We start from the raw sequence: 21,729 nt of genomic DNA, 5'->3' as shown, positions 1-21,729 counted from the left end.
AACAAGGGAGAGGAAGGAAAACTGGTTATATCTCTCTAACTGATTTCTCAACTCAATGGATTCAATTTACAATTTCCCAAACAGTATTCTTTGTAGCATCTAAAACTGAATGTAATGATAAGTACTAAGCAAATAAGAGATATCTTGCATATGTGAAAAAGACATTTACTATCTCATGAGTGGGATAGAAAAAGATCTGAAAACAACTTAAAAGCTCATCAATACGGACTTTTTAAAATATGTTACAGCCACCCTGTGGAATACTATGTAGCCATTAAAAAGAATCAGTAGGTTTATGACACAAAAAGTTTTGTGTCATACACTGTTATGTGAAATAACTATAACATAAAATACTATGCATAAAAAGATCAAGTAGAATAACAAACGTTAATTGAGTATTTTCAGTATGCCTGAATTGTTCTAAGTGCTCATAACCTTTTGAGGTAGGTATTATTATCATCTCCACTATACAGATAAGGAAACTGAAGCCCAGGAGTTCCAGATCAACAGCCAATAAGTGGAAAGGAAGTCAGACTGCCTCCCTCTAGAATATGTGCTCATTGCCTCTTCACTATAACAATAATTACTTCTAATCAAAGTAAAAGAAAATGTGTGCATGTAATTGTGTGTACAGAAAAGCCACACATTGTACTTAAGTGACCTCAAGGGAGAGGTGTGGGTCTGAAGAGGGAGATAAGACTACTGCCATTTAGTTTATGTACTTCTCTATGGTGCTCATGTAATAATTTTGTAATGAAAGTATTAATACTAAGCAAGAATTAATCTGCATAACACACCTCCATTAAACATAACCTCAAAACAGTAGATTTAAGAAAAACATTTATTACAGAGTGGAAAGTCTCTTCTCTCTTGTTAAAATCTTTAAAACATTTTTTTACCCTTAACAGATTCTGGCGTCTTTACCAACTTGCTGCAGTATTTCTCAGTGGTGTGGATGAGTATCCTCTCTAGGGAACTGAGAAGTTATTGAACTTTCCAAAAAATCATTATCTAAGACTCTGCAAGGTCCTGCAAGCTTTGTGCCTTTCCATTTTCACATCTAACCTCCTCCCAGTTGACAGCCGTCAAGCAAGCCCTGCAGCTCATACTTCACGTGGCGCTTTTCACGCTGTATTCACATGACTCATTTACTCACTCATCTCCCTCATTAGACAGAGACCTCCCCAAAGGCGGAAATCAAGTACTACTGTCATCCATAAACTCCAATGAGAAGTGTGGAGCCTGACATACGAGGTCATAAAATAATGTGTGGAGACATAAGCTAAGACTGATACTGCTTCCCGTCTCTAATCCAAAGTAATCATCACTATAGCTCTAAAGCTCATCTTGTGAAAACACACCAATTACTATTAAAGCTAGTGTAAGAGTAATATTATGATGTAATAGCTACTTTTACTGAGTGTCTGCCTCTGCAGGTCACATCAGAATCTCTAGAATCTTTGTTATATTACCTATTGTGCTCCCAACACAGACTTATAAGGTCATTATTTTTATCTGCTGTTTACAAAAAAGAAATTGAAACTTAGAGAGATTAAATAATTATCTCAAGGTCACACAGCTCATATATAGTGGAAGCAGGATTCAAATGTAAGTTTCTAAGACTGCAAAATCTGTGCTTTTTTTATTATGTAGTACTTTCTCTGAAAATGATTAAAAAATGGAAAAATGAGCATTTTAAGAATATTTTTCTTTAAAGAAGTGTAATGAGAGTCTGTAAAGACAGAGACACAATATTCCATGTAAGAGAAAAATTAGAATATGTTATAGATCAGTATTCCTCAGTTGTGAAGGTAAATTTCTTCATTAAAAAAACAAGAGCAGGGCTTCCCTGGTGGCGCAGTGGTTGAGAGTCCGCCTGCCAATGCAGGGGACACGGGTTCGTGCCCCGGTCCGGGAGGATCCCACGTGCCGCGGAGCGGCTGGGCCCGTGAGCCATGGCCGCTGAGCCTGCGCGAGAGGCCGCAGGGGTGAGAGGCCCGCGTACCACAAAAAAAAAAAAAAAAAAAAAGAAAATTAAGATACCACCTTATTCTTAAATTCTCCATTCATTTAAAATTGTTACTGCTCCCCAAATCACCCATCAGAAGGCATACATGTATATTTTTATTCCTGCGGACTAAAAGTGAATTTCATAAAATTTCGGAGTCTGCAGAGACTTTGACATCGGGGTGATTTATGTGGGAATCCCAGCAGCTGAACGAAGAAAGATTGCGGCCAACATGGTGTCAAACACAACCTGTGTGAGGTCTCAGGAATAAAAAAGCATGTGGTTGACACTCAAAAAATAAATAACCTTGACCACAGACTGTTCAATAACCGACACCTGAAACATGACTGCAGGCGGCGAAGGAAGGGACTCCAAAATAAATAGCCAAAGCTGCTCCACTTCCAGCTGAGGGGATGTGCTCCTTTTTTGCAAGAATCCTCCTTCTCTGTTCTTCCTTGTATTACTCAGTAGCAGTGGCCGACTCTGCTCCATTGCTTCTTAGCTAGAACCTGAAAAATGGTCCCGGGAGTCTTCCATCCTCTTGCAGTGTGATGGGGAAAAAACACAGGAAACTGTTACAAGCCATGAGTGCAAGTCCCCTTTCAGTCTCTTCTGAAATGCCTGACATTAGGGAAGTCAACCTCTTTGGTTCTTGGATTTCTTTTTTTTTTTAAATTTTTATTGGAGTATGGTTGCTATACCATGTTGTGTTAGCCTCCCCGCTGCACAGCAAAATGAATCAGCCATACACATACAGATATCCCCTCCCTTTGGGACTTCCCTCCTATTCATGTACCCCGATGTTCACAGCAGCACTATTTACAACAGTCAGGACGTGGAAGCAACCTCAATGTCCATCGACAGAGGAATGGTTCTTGGATTCCTGGTCTGCAAATGGACGAAACCCAGTTCAGCTGTGCGAAGTCAGATCATGAAGCTTTCGGGTCTGTGCACCTTCTTCCTGGTCTTCTCGGATTGGTGGTTTTCTCGTGGATGATGATACTAGCTTGCAGCTATTTCTCTCATTCAACATTTTATCTATGCTGTCTTTATTTTTTATTGAAAAGAGTTGCTTCCTCTCAAGGAAAAATAAGAGTTAAAAAACCATTCTTTCTCATAAATGGTTTGCACATTAAAGAGAAACCATAAACCCAGATGATAGAAGTGTAGGCATTATGATTTTCATGTGACTTCTCATATTCAGATAAAATGTACTCAGTAATATACATGGGTCCTAAGAAAACATCGTGTTTAATCCTTTAGATTTGTGTTTTGTTTTCATTTATAGAGGATGAAATCTGTCTAATATTTTTAAAAAGTGAAATTAAAAACAATAGAGCCATATAACCTCCTGGGATAAAAGGAGCAGCCCTGAGTTAGGACTGAGTTGTGTGAACTAAGTGGTTAAAAGGTAGCTCAGGGACTTCCCTGGTGGCCCAGTGGTTAAGAATCTGCCTGCCAATGCAGGGGACACGGGTTCGAGCCCTGGTCTGGGAAGATCCCACATGCCGCGGAGCAACTAAGCCCATGTGCCACAACTACTGAGCCTGTGCTCTAAAGTCCGCGAGCCACAATTGCTGAGCCCACGTGCCACAACTACTGAAGCCCATGTACCTAGAGCCCGTGCTCCGCAACAAGAGAAGCCACCGCAGTGAGAAGCCAGCACACCGCAACAAAGAGTAGCCGCCGCTCGCCGCAACTAGAGAAAAGCCTAGTCTTTATCCTTTTGAATCCTTTGAATGTCTTTATCCTTTTCCCTCTATAATACCACTCTCTCCTGGTTCTTCTCTCATTTCTCTTCCTTCTCCCCTGTTCTTTAATTGTGAGTGTTTTATTTATTTATGAATCTATTTTCTTTTTCCTTCTTTTTTTTTTAACATCTTTATTGAAGTATAATTGCTTTACAATAGTGTGTTAGTTTCTGCTTTATAACAAAGGGAATCAGCTATACATATACATATATCCCCATATCTCCTCCCTCTTGCATCTCCCTCCCACCCTCCCTATCCCACCCCTCTATTTTTTTCTTTTATTTTAAAAAATATTTTGGCTGTGCTACGTGGCATGTGGGATCTTAGTTCCCTGACCAGGGATAGAACCTGCGCCCCCTGCATTGGAAGCACAGAGTCTTAACCACTGGACCACCAGGGAAGTCCCCATGGGTGTTTTCTTCTAAAAGACAAAATAAGAAGGTGGCCATAAGTTGCTTAGCACATTACCTGCACATAGTAAGTGCCCAGTTGGGGTAAGCTGTTATTATTATTATTATTATTATTTTGCGGTACGCGGGCCTCTCATCGTTGTGACCTCTCCCGTTGCGGAGCACAGGCTCCGGACGCGCAGGACCGGGGCACGAACCCGCGTCCCCTGCATCGGCAGGCGGACTCTCAACCACTGCGCCACCAGGGAAGCCCTGTTATTATTATCAGCAGCTGCATTTGGGGACCTTCATATGAGTTAGCCAGGTGAAATATGAGAAGATGGAGTGGGGGGACTTTCCAAGCAGAAAGGGCGGCATGAAGCTAGAGCAGACAATGAATGGACAGCCTCACGTATTTGGGGACTGCAGAGAATTTGGAGTGGTTGGTATGCTACTCCGGGTGAGGAGATGGGGGGAATGGGGAAAACAGAAGGCAATTATCCACGTCATGTGTGGTACGCTATGGCGCTGGAACCTCGTCACAGAAGTTATCACATGAGAGGTGGGCTCAGTTTTAAGAAGGGGGCTGATGTGATAAAATATGCATTTAAAAGGTCTGGAGGATGGATGCATGTTGGGTGGGGTGGGCAAACTGGAAGCAGAGAAACTAGTTAGCAACTGCAGAAATCTAGGCCAGGTATGAGGCTGGCTTGCACGATGTGGTAGCAGTTCAGATGGGCGAAGATAGTAAGCATACAACATTCAGAGATATAAAGGAGACAGAGTCAAGGATTTGGGGTAGGGAGTGGGAGACAGGAGTCTAGTCATGGGAGAACTAGTCACCAAGATTAAGAATACAGGAGGAGGGCTCCCTTGGTGGCACAGTGGTTAAGAATCTGCCTGCCAGTGCAGGGGACACGGGTCCGAGAAGACCCCACATGCCGCGGAGCAACTAAGCCCGTGCGCCGCAACTACTGAGCCTGCGCTCTAGAGCCCACGAGCCACAACTACTGAAGCCCGCGTACCTAGAGCCCGTGCTCTGCAACAAGAGAAGCCACCGCGATGAGAATCCCGCGCACCACAACAAAGAGTAGGCCCCGCTCACCGCAACTGGAGAAAGCCCGCGCACAGCAACCAAGACCCAACACAGCCAAAAATAAAAAGAAGAAGAAGAAAAAAAAGAATACAGGAGGAAAACCAGGTTAGAGCAAGGACTACTGCTGCTCTTTATTTTTTTCTTTGATTTGCTTTGATTTCTTTCAGAAGCTAAGGCACTAGGGCCATGGTTACTTGTATGCCTATATTACTTTCACTGTTTCAAAAGAAAAAGAAGAAAAGAAATGAATTCCATACATAACTTAATTATTGGGTCTCCCATAATTATAACACAAGGGTTTAATGGAGTTTCCCTATTCACAGAAATGTCACGGGATATCATGTTTTGAACGAGGTAATGAAGTTGTCCTCAGAGAATTAATCAAACATCTCCTGCTAACAGTTTATTTGTCCTCTCAGTATCCTGAAGTAGGTTAGTACACAGGGCTATTAAGATGTACCGACCAGTGGTTGAGAGTCCACCTGCCAATGCAGGGGACGCAGGTTCGTGCCCCAGTCCGGGAAGATCCCACATGCCGCGGAGCGGCTGGGCCCGTGAGCCACGGCCGCTGAGCCTGCGCGTCCGGAGCCTGTGCTCCGCAACGGGAGAGGTCACAACAGTGAGAAGCCCGCGTACCGCAAAAAAAAAAAAAAAAAAAAAAAGATGTACTGACATTTTAAAAAACTTCAAAATATGTATTCTGGACCAATGTCAGTTAAGACGTGCAAGCTTGATTCACTGGGAGGATAACAATCCCCTGGAAAGTGGGTATAAATCTCTGTACTTCTTTCAACCGTGTTGTGTAGTGTAGACAGTATTTTACCAGTTTACTGAGCTGCATACCATGCACCACAGATTCACAAGTGTAAAAGCAGCATCTGTACTATTTATAATTTTATTTTGTACTTAGAGGATCACCTTGCAGCGCTGAGATTGTGAAGGACCCTATGGGTTTGGCTTTTTAAAGCTTTCCCTGGCAGTGAGTGTGGTCCTGAAAATTATCCCTTTGAAGAAGTGTGATTCTTGAACAACAACAAAAAGAAGAATGAGCTTCTTGTTGGCATTTTGACCAGAATTTCAGCTTTGTGGCATCCTTCCTGAGACAGTGAAACAGATTGTTTGTGAAACACCCTCAGGGAAATTGAAGCTGAGATACATTTCAGCCCTGTGAAGTGTAAAGAGAAAGCTATTTCTCTCTTACAATGTCAATATTCTGACTTTCCTGACTCTTTTATTATTAAGCGCTGGCTAATAAAGTTCTACCAACCATTTAATTTCTTTTCCCAGGACTGTGTTTAACTCAGTGATTGCTGTCACAGCCCGAGGGGACATGTGACAATGCACATCAATTTCTGGGCTGCCAAATGCCGTGACTCAGTCTTTTTGATTCTTTGTGTGGCTTTCCCAGAACCTCTGGTCCCACTGGATGCCCCTTTGAAAGCACCCATTGCACGTGGAGCCTGGTTTGATCAGCTGCCATTTTTGTATCTGTTTGCCTATTTCCTTGCTGGAATCCTCTATGGATTGGGCCTGTCTTGTTCATCACAGTGTCCTTGGTGGCTTGGGGGATGCCCACTACTCAGAAGGGGGGCTACTAGGTGCTATACAGTGCTGACGTATATACATAAGGAGTGAGGGCAGGACAAATCCTTCATCTCTTTTCCCCTGGCACAGCATCTGGTGCATTAGAGATGCTCAGCAAACATTTTAAATAAATAAATGTCTGAATATACATTATTTCAATTGTCTGTCTCACTACGGCAGAATGAAGACCTGTGTCCTTTTTTTTTTTTTTTTGCGGTACGCGGGCCTCTCACTGTTGTGGCCTCTCCCGCTGCGGAGCACAGGCTCCGGACGCGCAGGCTCAGTGGCCATGGCTCACGGGCCCAGCCGCTCCGCGGCACGTGGGATCTTCCCGGACCGGGGCACGAACCCGTGTCCCCTGCATCGGCAGGCGGACTCTCAACCACTGTGCCACCAGGGCAGCCCAACCTGTGTCTTAGAGAAAGGATGCAGCGATGCTTTATGTCTCTAGAAGTGTGAAGGGAAAGTTTTACCCCTAATTTTAAGTGCTTCAAATTGTTTCAAATGGCCTAAAGAAAAGAGGTGGTTTTAGTTTTAGCTACATCTTATAATCCTAACATAGATTATTATTGTGATTATCTGTAGCATGAAGTAGTCCACTGGTTTTATCAAATGATATTACCCGTATACTTCACAGGGTAATCTTGTATCTCTTGAGGTCAGTAGCAAGTTTCTTGATGTCTATTAAAAGAAGATTTAAGGCCAATGACAAAAAAAAAAAAAGGTATGTATATGACTTGTAAACTAGGAATATAGGGAGAGAAAAAGAGATTCAAATGTCTGCTTCAGTAAGAAAGAACGAAGACCTGCTTCTTAGGGAGATCATAAACCCTATCAGCCTCCCGTGAAAGGTAACATCTACCTGTGCAGAGCACGTAAGATATACAGAGAACAGGGACGCCCATTCAAGGTCTCTAATTCGAGAAGAACTATTTCCGGTTGGTGACAAGTTTCTCAGGGAAGCAAACTAACAAGTTTCACATTTCTACAGTGACCAACGGACATACCAACAGTGTCAGAAAATAGTACCTACATTCCAAAATGTTTTTCTTAATTTTTCATTCTAATACAATAAAAGGAGATGCTGTTGTCTATTTAGTAATGGATTTTTATGAAGTGTATGTTCTCAACAACAGACCATCAGTACGTAGTGCATTGCCTGGGCTCACTAAATAAATACACAGACCTCTGTGATTTCACTGTAGTATTTCACAGACTTTTGCCTCTCTTTACATCACGGAGCATGCAGGTCAAGACCGTAAGTGTTCTGCTTTCAGCCAAGTCGTAGTTTTGGTTTATCGGCATTTACTCTGTGCTTTATAATCTCAACAAAAGAATACACTAGACCTCTGTTGCTGGTGAATAATTTGGAATTTCCGATGCTACTGATAACATTTACTAAGAGATCTTTTCTAATTATTCAGTCTCTTATGAATTTTATTGTTTTTGATTATAATATCTCTTTTAATAATTTTAAGCTTACAAACTCTGAAGTCTAGTATCTGAGAAGTTGCTTCCCAGATTTATGTGATTTTTAGCACTAACATGGAATTCAGCTGTGACTGAGACCTTGCGGTTCCTATAACATGTGTAGTGATCTGCTTCCAGGGTTTGAGTGATAATACGTCAGCAATATTTATCCACACCCTCCTGTGTGGAAAAGATGGGAATCAGGCAGATAGTGTTACCATGAAGAAGACAAAACAAACACAAGACAGCATTTATCCATGAGGACTTGACAAGACAGCCCAAACCCAGTCCTTCAGAAGGGAAACCCTTCCACTGGACAACTTGCTAAATGATGTGGAAAAGCAATGCTTTTCCTTGTGCAGGTGAACTACCAGACTCCATCACATGTTCTCTTAATGATGCTGGAGGAGTTATAATTGGTAAAAAGTGAACCAAAATAATTCATGTATAAGTTAGCCTTACGTCTATAACTGCTAACATTTTAAGTATTCTAGGGTCCTCAAGTCTGCACGCACGGAAAAGGATACAGTTTGTTTCATTTCTATTAGCAAGCCTCATGCTATTTTTGAGTATCACAGTGTAGAATATACAGTGTAGAATATCTATTAAATATACCTGCTGCCAGTACAGTATGAAGTGGGCCCCACAGCAGTTGGCGCCATGGACTCTGTGGTCAGCCTGGCTAAATGCTTCTCAACTGTCTGACCTTGAGCAGGTTACCTAACCGCTCAAAGACAATAGAACTGAGGCATAACACAACCAGGCTCATAGTCTGTGTGTTAAATGAAATCATTCAAGTAAGAGGCTTAGCACACCTGTTATTGTTATCACATATAATAGTTATAATATAATAGTTATAGTTACAATAACTATATATTATACTTATCATTACATGACATATGTGATATCTATGGAGCCCTGAAACATAGAGACATGAGTTAGTTTAATACTGCAAACAGTATGATCCTATTCAATAGTGTAACCTTAATATCTTAGAACTACCCTAGCAGACAACATATCTGCAAGTTTACATTCCATGGATCTGAGAGCTTATTTCTGGGTGAACTGTCCCTATGTCCTGGCACAGCTCCCTGTGCTCACTTTCTGGTGAGCCATAAGGTCATTCTTCAATGTAAGTTATACAAAACGGTGAGCTGTTCTCACAAAGAACTCTGGAGCCTTTGCCTTTTCTGGTAACAGCGGTGAATGTTTCCATGCGACTGGTAGCAGAGATTCAAGTGGCTGCTTGCCAAGCTCGTGTGTGTGCAGAGAACAAAGCTCTGAACGCCTTTCCTGCTGTGAGCAGTATACTGCACCAACAGTTTCAAAAAGATCAGCTCCCAACAGCATAGCAGCAAGTTCCTTTAGAGCCGGTGACCATAACAGGTACCCCGCTGCTAATGAACCCACTCCAGCAGCCTCGGACCCCTGCTTACTTGCCTTTATTTTAATTTGTGTCCCTGTACCCAAGCCCCACGTGGAGCTGTTTCCTATTAACAGCTGGCCTGCTGGGCTCTCAGTTCAGCCAGGTCCAGAATTAAGAAGAGAGGACTGGGGGTTGGGACCCTGTGGGTCCTCCCAAGGCCAAGCCTGGGAAGTCTCCCTTCTCTCTCCCCTCCAATTTGTATTCAGCGAATGACTCACTCATTCACATTCACCAATGCTCTTTTTCTTCCTGCCCTCTCCCCTTCACGAGTTTGTTAAAAATGAATTAATCCTGTAATTTCGAAAGCCCTCTCCTGAAACCATTACAATTAAAAAAAAATGATGTGAAGTGACTCAGATACATATTTTTAAATTTCCCTCCTTACATGAGGTCGAAGTCTTAGCAGGTTTTATTCTCAGCGGTAGGTTGTTTCCTTTCCAGTCCCAATGTCCTCACCCTACAGGTCCACTTCCCTTTTTGGTTCCTATTCTGCTCACTTACACTGCTATTGAATTAATAACCTCCAAACAACACTCTGATTATTGCACTCTTTTTTTTTTTTTTTGCGGTACGCGGGTCTCTCACTGTTGTGGCCTCTCCCGTTGAGGAGCAGGATGCACAGGCTCAGCGGCCGTGGCTCACGGGCCCAGCCGCTCCGCGGCATGTGGGATCTTCCCGGACCGGGGCACGAACCCGCGTCCCCTGCATCGGCAGGCGGACTCTCAACCACTGCGCCACCAGGGAAGCCCTACTGCGCTCTTTTGTCCAGAAACTTTTGGGTGCTCCCTACGAAGTCAAGTCGGAACTTCTTATCTCATTCAATGGCATCCACAGTGTAATTCCAACCCATTTTTCCAGAGTCAACTGCCAATGCCTCCCACCCTTTCTTTAGTTGAGCTAGGTTTTAAAGTGCTCTCATACAGATGCTACTTGGTCCTCATGAAGATTCTGTATAATAAGAAATTCAGGTGATAATGTACTCAAATGAGGAAAACAGGTACAAGTAGACAAGTGGATTGGTGAAGATTCCTTGACTAGAAAGCAGCAAAAATGCATCCACAGCCCAGATCTCCTAACACCTAATCCTGGAAGCTGGGCAATGAGCCTCTCTCAGAAAAGGCAATGTGGCCAAGTTGGACTGCCCTCTGCTCCCACGTCTTTCTCTCCCTCCTGCTTTCACGCATGCGATCTTGGAATACTTTGCCTTATTCTCCATTCACCTGAATCCTTTCCATCTGTTAAAGCCTTTATCTGTTCTTCCTCTTGACTCACAGAGTGATCGTACCATTGCTCTTAATCACACTGCTTTCTTCTGTCTGCTTTGTGGTGTTTCAAATTATTACCGAAATAAATTATTCTCCTTTAACCTTTTACGTACTTAGGTGTTTTTTTCTCCCAAATAGATTTTAAGCTCTCTGAGATCCCGGCCTATGCCTTAAGTGTCTTTATAGTCCCCACCTGTTACACTTAGTAAGGGCACAATAAATATTTGCTCTGTGTGTGGTATGTGAGATTAAATATTTTTTAAATGCAAGACATTTCATATGTTTTCCTTTATCTTATGCTCGTTTTCAAAGGGTGTAATATCTACATCATTCAACTAGTATTCTTCCAATGTGGAAAAATGGATATAATCTTTATTATTCAGCGAATTCTTGCAATGCCTCCCCACAGACCAGACACTCATTAAACATCCATTAGCTTTCCCTGAATCCTTGGCATTATCAACTACATTAAATAGTCTGTTGAGGGCTTCATTGCATTCATATTCTGAGCAGTCAGAAACTCATTTTTCCATTTCTTGATTTTTTAATATTTTTCTAACCCAAGCATACCAAATGCAGAATGTATCTTTGTTTTGTCAAGTTGTTAGTTTAACTGAGTTTGGCCATTCCTTACAAAGACTGGCCTGGCGTTTCTTACTTGGAGTTTACACAAATGCAAATAATAGTATTCAAGAATAAAAAGGATGGTGACCAAGCCTTTCAGCTCAGTACAAATGCATAAAACCTATTTCACCCACACACCATACCATGATGTATTTTTCTGGCACTAGGAATGCTTTCTTCTCTATGGTACTCCTGCTGCTGAGAAAGCTTTTCTGATGTCTGGAAGCTTTGGAATGGCACTGAACTGAGCTACATCTACTATAGGGCTCACCATGCTATGCTACCTTTTACATGTCTCTGGTTTATACCTACCAGCACGGTAATTTTTCTAGGGGGGGGTCGAGGAAGGCAGCCACTTTAGTGAAAACCCCTGCGGGTGGGCACACAAAAGCTGAAAATGGGTTCAGCTTAAGTGTTCCTTAATTAACTACCAAAGACCGACAGCAAAGATTAGTGAAATACTGTTAGCACTGACTTGCTACTCTTCCTAAGGAACACATGCTGTAGTATTAAATTGTAACCTTTACGGAAGTACTGAGGACTGAAGGCACTGACGTTCAGGATATCTGCACAAAGTGAGAGCACTGTTCTTGTGTCAGCATGTCGTTCACGTGTGAGTCTCTTCCAAACACAGTGAAGAGTTTAGCGGTTTCTTAAAGATGTAATACAGATTTAGTCAGGACATATTTCTGTCCTTCGAGCCCCTGCTCTACTCTCATATAATTAAAGAGTACAGAGAAAACCTTTGGTCCCAGTTGAGATTTTCAAACATCTGCGCCTAAGAAAAGTGACTTTCCGTCCAGGTGTTGGTCCTTCACTCTGCAGCCACAGAAATGGTATCCTATAAGTTCACTGAGGAATAATCTAGCTTTGGAGAATCAATTCCTTTTTTAAAAATTCAGATTGCTTTGAGTTACAAAGTTATAAAGGATGTGTTTCCTTTTAGTCCGGGAACATTTGGTCGGTGGACTCGTCATCTGGTATGCCCATTACCACAGAAACGGAGACAGTAATCAGAGCAAAAGAGGTTGGAAAGTCATGCAGGATATTTCACTCAGATTGTGTAGCAGGCTTAAGTATTTTCCCTGCTCCAATTACATAAAATTTTAGGGATTGAGCAATTGGCCACCTTCAGAAACAACACCCCTCCATTGACCAATGTTGACCTATATTTGGATTATCCTTTTCTAGATTCTATGACAATCGTATCCCTTCAGTTATGTCATTAGGTATGACGTATTTTAATCCCTTTGATGAATTTCAGGATTCATTATAGCCTAGTGGAGAAGCAAATCAAATCTTAAATAGACCTCAATTTAGGACATATATCCAACACTTTGCATCTGTGTGACATGAAGCAATTTTCTTAGCCTATGTAAGTCTAATTTTTCCATCAATCAAATGGAGAAGATACCTTATTTTGAGATTTAACTGGATAGATAATTCATGTAAAGTCCTTTGTACGTAGTAAGTGTTCAAACGTGACAACTGTTAGCAACTGTATTATTGCACCTGAATGAAATTTGACTTTCTCCCCATTAACCCGGGCATTCTTTCTTCCCATGATGAACTGGTGAAAGTCTGCATAGACAGTACTTTATGTGTAGCAGTATTGTTTTCGCTTATAAACTACGTACATCGTAAGATTTCAACTTCTAAAACGAAAAAATATAGGAAAAATTAGTAAAATATAGGTAATACAGGTAAACTCTTCATTTTACTCCTGGAAACTGAGGTTCAGAGACATTAATAAAAGTTGACCCCAAAGCTCATAAGATATGAAGTATTCCAACAAAGATGATCACAAAGCAAATTTCTCTAAAATAAGTTTTAGGTTTATCTTTCCTATTATTTAAAAAACAAGTGAAATAGTTGCATGTTGAAAAAAAATCCCCCAAAGCTTGGAATAGCAAGAGGAATTAAGATAATGTCCTGGCTTGCTGCATGTTAGACATTACAGATTAAAAATGTTTGACAGCACTTAGACACTGAAACATGTTTGATCCTTAGATTCTTTTTAGCACTTTCTTTGCTGGATTGTCACACCCTTACATTAACTACCTTTCTCTTCACTCTTTCCCATCTCTGCTTAACAGTCGTGAAATGTGCTCCTTTTAAAAAAATATGAAAATCAAGTAAAATCTGTCCATGTCATAAGTCATATGAGGGCCATTTTTGCATGGCCTCTGAAGCCATCTTATCCTCTTGTATAAGCCATCTTGTATGACTTTTATTATTATCAATAGAGATAACATGTAATTTAATGTCTCTAGTGCATAACTCTGTCCTAATCTCCAGACCTATGTCTCCATTTGCCTACTCCATATCCAGCACTTTGAAGTCATGCAGCCTTTTCAAACTAACACGCCCTAAATGAACTCATTGTTTTGTCCCTACACCAGTTCTACTCCTGTTTTGTCTGTCTCAGTGAACTGCACCACGCTTAGCCCAACTGCCCTGCTGGAAACGAAGATACCATTCTTTGGACTTTCCTGTCCTCTAGCCTTTCACGTCCAGTCAATTCCCACGTCATGGCCATGCTCCCTGGTCTCTTCATCCTCATACAACCACCCTGTTCAAGCCGCCATCACCTAGCACCCATATTTCTCCAACAGCCTTCAGAGCAGTTCAATCTGGTCTCTGTATTTTAGCCACGACAGAGTAATATCTCAAAAATGCAAATCTGATTTTGTCACTCTCCTTATAACCTGTCAGAGTTTCTGATTTCTATTTCAATAATAAAACACAACTTCTTTACATGGCTACCCAATCCTATCAGATTAACTCCTTGCCCAGCCAAATTCTTCTTTGTTATTCACTCCTTTGAGCTGTAGATTTGTGCTATATCCGAGCTTTCAGTTCCCTGAAAGCATCACACGCGTTCAGCCTTTGCACTTGTGAACACACTTCCCTTCTCTCTTTGCCGGGTTACTCTGATATTGTCCTCAAATTTCAGCTAAGAAATCATGTTTTCAAAGAAGCTCTTCCTGAAAGAGAAAGATGCTCCTTCCTCCGCAGAGCACTTATTACATTTATTTTATGCTTGCCTGTTCACTTATCTGTGTACCCCCCCGAGTCTGAAAAGTCCATGAGTTCAGAGCTCGTGTCCCCTTGTTGCTACTGTACTAATATGTGAGTACAGAGGTGCTTCACTCATATTTTTAATGAACAGATGTATGAATGAGTGAATTTTTCATTCTTAAAAACTATGTGCTGAAGAAAGGAACAAATATTTACTAAACTGCAATGTGACACTATCCAGAGATTCCATCTCTTGATTTACTCCACTAGGGGATCTTTAAAGTGGCAAGTTCCTTCTTCCAAAGCTAAATTTGTGCTGTACTTTATTAAGTTAAAATTTTACGTTGTGAATTTATTTAAAGTAGAGGATACCACTGTATCTGCTTATAGTTAATCGTGTACTTTCTGGTGAAGTTTTATGTTTGTGAGTCTGTTCAGTGTACCTTTGCCTTGTTCCCTTCATTACAGTGAAAGCTCTCTGAGGGTAGGGATTATTTATTTGCTTTGTTTTATTTTATCCTTAGAAAACTTGTGGTGCTTCCCACAAGGTAAGACGTTAGTGGGACCTGAGTGATTAAAAAATAAAATTAAAAGTTAGAAGTGGAAGGGAAAGGACAAATGGGAGAAAACAGAGACGTATACACAGGACTTCTGCTCTATTAAACGGGGGCTGGGTGATTGCTGGTAACATTCCTGACAAACTCCTGGTCCAGTGTTTGCATGGTACTCTAATGCCTTAAAATCAAAGCCTGTGGCATCCAAATTCCCCAGTCCTCTTCTGGGGTGAAAAGCTTCTAAGAGCTTTGGCTACCCCACTCCTAATACCCCTTTAGCTGTCTACACCAGGGAACTGTAATGCTCAAATGAAACACTGATGCTAATAAAACATTTAACAAACATTATGTAGTAGTAGATACTGTACCTATGGTTCCACAAACTTGTCACCACTAGGCACTTGTTCTAGAGGCAGAGTGACAGTATGGAAAGGTCATATATGGGGCTCCGATAATACTAACTTTGCCACATACTGGCTTTGTAAATTCAAGTCAATCACTTGGCCTCTCTCAGCCTTGCCATATGTAAAAATATGACATCACCCTTTACTCTTGAAAAGATCTAGCAATGTACAAGTGAAAATGCCTGGCACTTAATAAATAATAGTTTCTTTCTGAACCTTTATTTTTTTCCCATGTGCATCTTGTAACAATCCATATGGAAAAAATTTTTTGCAAACTGAACCAATCACTAAATGTATTTTCTATTTTAAAATTAAAGCTCTATATCTTTCTATCTATATTAATAAAAACAGAGATATCTAGATAGCAGATAGGTGTTCAGGGTGGGCTATTAATTATGTTCTGGCTGACATTCAAAATATTGGCTTCTTCTCTGAGATCAACTGAATTTAAAATAAAATTTCTGTATATTTAAATACAAAATAGAATTTCCTATTAAACTAGTCAACTAAAGCTACTGGACATTATCTAAGTTTAAGGTAGAAGTAAGACTTTCTTCAAATCCTTCTTGATAAAATCATTTCTAATTTTCATTACTTCTCAGTAAAAAACAGACATTATTATATATTTCACAGGATTGTTCGGAGCATAACGTACAAAGGACCCAGCACTGGGCTTGGAACAGAGTATACGCTCACAAGACACGTTAAAGCCTTTTTAACTTAACTATCACAATCATCAAAGCACTTCCCGGGTAGGTAATTTTTAACTTCCTGAGTTTTCAGATTATTTCGAATGACAGTCTTCTGACTCTCCTCCAGTTTGTGAACCAAAAGATTCATCCGCCGAGTTTGCTCCTCTTTTTATCTACCATGAGGAAAATTCAAGATGGACAGAAAAATATTCAAGTCCTGGGGTCCTATCTCTCAGTTTACCGCTCTCACTTTCATTACAAGATGACTCACAGTCTTTCCTCTTGTTCTCTTTTCTCACAAGAAAGCACAAACTGTTTTTTTGAACTGTGATGATTAAGACCCTTTTGCTCCTTTTTCTGCTCAGAAAGAGGGATTATTTTATGGGAATTAGGTTTCCCTCAGGAAGAGTAGTCTAGGATAAACCCTCTCCCTTTTGGGAAGCCTGTTGGACTCAATTTTCCATATATTACCTTCCTCGGTCATTTAATAGCCTCGTCTGATGGGTTTCTTTGTTAAACGAGTTCAAACACGGAGATTAAAGTTACAAAAGCTTTTGCAATCAAAGCAAAACAAACAAACAAAAAGATAAATTGTCTATTAAAATTGCTTCAATTCTTCACCAGGAAATTTTTAAAGTTTAATCACCTAATGATAAATGGTGTTGTAAAAGAAACTGTACACAGGTGAAAACACATAGGTGTGACTTTGCTCTTTGAAAACACTAAATCATGAAAGACAAACTGATTGATGCAGCCAACTTAGAATCTTAATCGCACTATAAAATCAAGCATAAGATAAATGTGCATGTGAAAATTCTTTTGCACTCTCGTCTTTCTGTTTAGAAGGTTGTGCCTGACGTTGGTGCGCCTGGTAGGAGGAATAAGTTTTGGGTAAATTAGTACTTACCATCGTCTTTGTCAGGGACGATTGTAACCTGAGCCCCTGGGAACTCTGATCCAATTCTCCCACCCATCGGCATGCTCAGGAGAACGTGGAATGTTTCCTTCTCCTCATACAAGGAGTCGTCAATTATAACGACCCGGCACATTTTTTCCCGCTCGTCTTTGTCAAAGCGGATAACACTGGTGTGGTCCTCGGGCCGGGATATGTAATCAGAATAGGACAGCACTGATGTTGGCACAGTTCCTCTTGCCGTTCCTGGAAACAGAGAGAATCCGAAAGGGGTTTATGTAGAACATACTACAAGGGTACCTCCAGAAACGATTCTTTTCATATGCAGCATTTTCATGGTCCATCATATCTATGAACACCCCTGGAAACTGCAGTAACTCCTCCATACTGTGCTAGCATCATGGGTCACCTTTATAATGGTCTCCAACATCTGACAAATAGTACATTTCAAGGGTTTTCTCCTCTGCTTCCTGCCAGTGGTCTTTTAAAACAACACAATAATACAGAATAGTAGTTTAGCATTTAAATGCTTACTGTGTGCAGGCAAAGTGCCAAGCGCTCTACATGCATTGCTTCCGTAATCCTCTTAACCACCCTACTGGGCTTTACACGTTTGGTAACTGAGGTTTACAGAAGTCCAACCGCTTGTTCTGGGACCCAGAGCTCAAGTTTGATCCTGAAATTTGCATTTTGACCGCGATTCTTTACTGCCTTTCAACTCACATACGTTAATGAAAATTTTAATGGAAGTCTGCAGTGTCAACTGCATTTATGACCTTTTCTTTTACATTCTTAGAAAAGTCTACCTGTTTCCTAGAAAGGCATTCAGTATATTAATGAGTATTATGTATTAACTTTAATTTTGTACTGCATAAAATCACCTTTTGGAGGGAGCCTACTCAATGAGCAAAACAAATGTTTTGAAATTTGGTCGCTACGAGTTTCAGACCAGTTTGAAATTAGTTTCTTTTCCTTGGGTATGCATTTCTTTGCCTCTTTTGTTGTTGTTGTTTTTAACAATAACCCCCTTCTACTTGAGCAGGCTTGAGCGGGAGAGGGGAGCTTCAACTTCTTACAACCCCAAAGGCCTTGAGTATTAAAGCAACCAAATGAATCAGAAATGTTTCCAATAAGCAGCAGAGTCCTTCCAGATCCTCAAAGGTGCCACAGTGAAGGAAGACGTCCGCCTGGAAACTTTTTTCCTATTTGAAAACTGGACTAGTAAAGTATAACCTTCGTGGTATAATGTTATGCCTCCAGCATGTTAAAGAGGCTTATTTATATCTTCGCGGGGACATTTTAGTTCACTCACAAATCGAGCTACCTTGCCGCGTGTAACAGATCACCATCAACTCCCGGCTCACATCTCCACTTCTCCTGATGGGAATGAGAAGTTCACCAATGTCCTCCTCGATGGAGTATTCAGACTGGGGGATGAACACAGTTGATTCTAAGGAGAAAACACAATTGTTTTTGTCTGAGCGTCTTACATATGACATAATCCTGTGCAAATTAATTGCTCTCATGATTGATCATTTCCCCTGGCATATTCTTTTAGAATAGCGCAGTGTGAGGGGAAGGAGGGAAGACAGGGGAGAAGAAGCAGGTATAGAGTGTGTAGGCTCCGGGCTAGTGAATTCTTAACCTAGAAATAAGACCCAGCATTGCTTTTATCTCCAGTAATTGCTTTTTTTTTTTTTCTCAATTAATAAGTGCTGCTGACACACTTCCTTTAAATCCAACTTTGTTCTCTCGGGAAAGATCTCCACCTTCTGTTGGAGTAGTTGACTTTTAGACTTAGAAGAGGCCTCAGAAGTCATCTTGTCTCACCGCTTACTTTGATGAGGAAACATGGACCCACAGAGTTGAAATTATTTGTCAAGGACTCTTACTGGTCGAGTCAGGATTACAACTCAGATCTTGTAATGTCCACTCTATTATTATTATTTTTTTTTACCCCAAACGTGTTCCTTTTGAATGATTAATGATTAAAAGTACATACAATGGATTATTACTCAGCCATAAAAAGAAACGAAATTGAGTTATCTGTAGTGAGGTGGATGGACCTAGAGACTGTCATACAGAGTGAAGTAAGTCAGAAAAAGAAAAACAAATACCATATGCTAACGCATACATATGGAATCTAAAAAAAAAATGGTTCTGATGAACCTAAGGGCAGGACAGGAATAAAGACACAGACGTAGAGAATGGACTTGAGGACACAGGGAGGGGGAAGGGTAAGCTGGGACAAAGTGAGAGAGTGGCATGGACATATATACATCACCAAATGTAAGGTAGATAGCTAGTGGGAAGCAGCCGCATAGCACAGGGAGATCAGCTCGGTGCTTTGTGTCCACCTGGAGGCGTGGGATAGGGAGGGTGGGAGGGAGGGAGACGCAAGAGGGAGGGGATATGGGGATATATGTATATGTATAACTGATTCACTTTGTTATACAGCAGGAACTAACACACCTTTGTAAAACAATTATACTCCAATAAAGATGTTAAAAAATAAATAAATAAAATTAAAAAATAAAAGTATAATAATGCATTGTTTGACACGGTGTTTTTGTCTGTTTATTGTGTTTTAAACAGCAGTCCCTTTAGAATTTAGAAATCTATGTATCACTGTAAGGGACACATCTGTGGTTTCCCTCCTCCTCTAGAGGAGTGACAATAGCACAGAGTATACATTATACTTATATAATACTATGAGTCTCACTGATTCATTTTTAAGGTAGCGCAAAGGTACACTAAATAATAAAAATGGCATAATTAAATTGTTGGAAATCGTGGTTCAATGCAAAACTACATTTAGTTCAAGAGAACGTTTAGTTCAACAGTTTGACATGATAACCCTCAAATAGATACTTTGGAAGTTGCCTGGGAGTCTGCTTCACTGAAAGTCCCACACACACACGGAAAATGCTTCATGATTATTTTTACAACACTAAGCCACACTGCTTTGGATGATTATAAAAGACGCTGGAATAGTGGACGCTGGCCGTCAAGGTCCACGTTCCACCCCTCTCCACCCTGCCCTGTACTCCAGGGGCTGACTAATGAGAACCACATCAAAGGTTTCCCTTGTGCTCTGTCTCTGGCTGACGGCACAGGCAGGACTTGGAGGGTGAGAGCAACGTGGGGTCAGCATTCATCCCCCTGGCTCCCCTCAAGGTTCCAGAGCTGGCTGTACCCCACCAAGTAAAGGTCATCGTGCCCACTGGCTGCCCTAGCTCGTTCACTGGTCCAGCTAACTTCTCCTTCCCTTTCCCCCGAGGCTTAGAGGTGGTGATGGTATCCGCTCTTACAAGCCTTGGGGCATTTAACTAAACCTGGTGGTTTCCCAATTCTCGGCCTCATCTTTGCAAAAGTCGTGTTATTAAATTATTTTAAATTTGCTAATTTTGAATGTGCCATTTCTTTTCTCCTGGGACTCTGACTGATACAGCAATTGAAAAAATGGCACCATTTAAAAAATCTGTGGATGTAAGATTTAATAACTAATTATTCATTTATCAAACATTGATTGGGTGACTTCTTCTTGCCAGACACTGAACCAGGCACAGGAGCCATGGAGGTAAACAAAATCCCTGGTCTTATGGAGTTTTCTTTCTAGTTGGGGGTGGAGAGGAGGAAGAAAATAAACACATATTCAAGAAAATATATAGTATGCCAGGAGGTGACAAATGATATGAAGAAGATGGAGTGTGCCGGCGGGGATGCAGGGGGGCGCGGGGGGTGGAGGGTGGAGGGAGGGCTGGGGCATGGTATGCGCCACGGCAGGTCTGTATTATACAGGAAAGTGTCTGTGATAGAGTTACATTTGAGCTGAGATGGCAAGGTGGTAATGAGATACCCTATGTGCGTAATTTAGGGAAGAGAATTCCTGGCAAAGGGAATGAACAAGTGTATATACTTCAGGCCAGGTATATGCAAGGAATGGCCAGGACACCAGTGTGGTTTGATGGTCTGAGTAAACTGGGCAAGGAGGAGAGGACAGAACATGGGCTGGTGAAGTGACAATGAGTGGGGGTGAGTGGATCGCACGGAGCTTTCAGGACCACTGGCAGGACTTTGGTTTTTACTCAGAGCAGGATCCTGTGGAAATATACAAGGACCAGGCAGTGGGATGAAACAAGCAAAGGCTGTTTATCCAGCCACCATCACTTGTATTTGGCTGAGACCCAAAGGCAGGCAGAGGAGTGGGAAAGTTTTACAGTGGAATAAACCTTATGGTTACCAAAGAGGAAAGGTGGGGAGTTTGGAGTTTGGGATTAACAGATACACGCTACTATATACACCGAGAGACAAAACAAGGGTGATATTACGGAAATAGTAAACTCTCTAATAAGTCAATAGAGACACAGAAAAAAATGACTGCAGGGACATCCTCTCAGTGTAAACAGTGGTTATCTTCACGTGGCAGGACAAGTGACTTTTATTTCTTTAAATCTGTCAATTTTTGACAATGAACATGTGTTACTTTTATATTTTCAGATTGGTTTCATTATTCTTTGTTTTGAAAGATA

General features: G+C 41.2%; 1 protein-coding gene across 1 annotated transcript in view; it reads right to left on the bottom strand.

Moving 5' to 3' along the window:
- The window catches only part of FREM2 (FRAS1 related extracellular matrix 2), a 158,686-nt gene that overhangs the window by 50,830 nt on the left and 86,127 nt on the right, over positions 1–21,729 (bottom strand). Inside the window, exons 5-6 of the mRNA XM_032611517.1 lie at positions 18,522–18,647; positions 17,192–17,443 (exon numbers count right to left, since the gene is read on the bottom strand). Of these exons, the coding sequence (XP_032467408.1) occupies positions 17,192–17,443; positions 18,522–18,647 (378 nt within the window). The remainder of the gene's footprint in view (positions 1–17,191; positions 17,444–18,521; positions 18,648–21,729) is intronic.

The sequence above is a fragment of the Phocoena sinus genome, chromosome 18 (genome assembly GCF_008692025.1).
Source record: "Phocoena sinus isolate mPhoSin1 chromosome 18, mPhoSin1.pri, whole genome shotgun sequence".
Lineage (NCBI taxonomy): Eukaryota > Metazoa > Chordata > Mammalia > Artiodactyla > Phocoenidae > Phocoena > Phocoena sinus.
The sequence above is the reverse complement of the archived record's forward strand: the minus strand, read 5'-3'. Positions and strand labels throughout refer to the sequence as shown.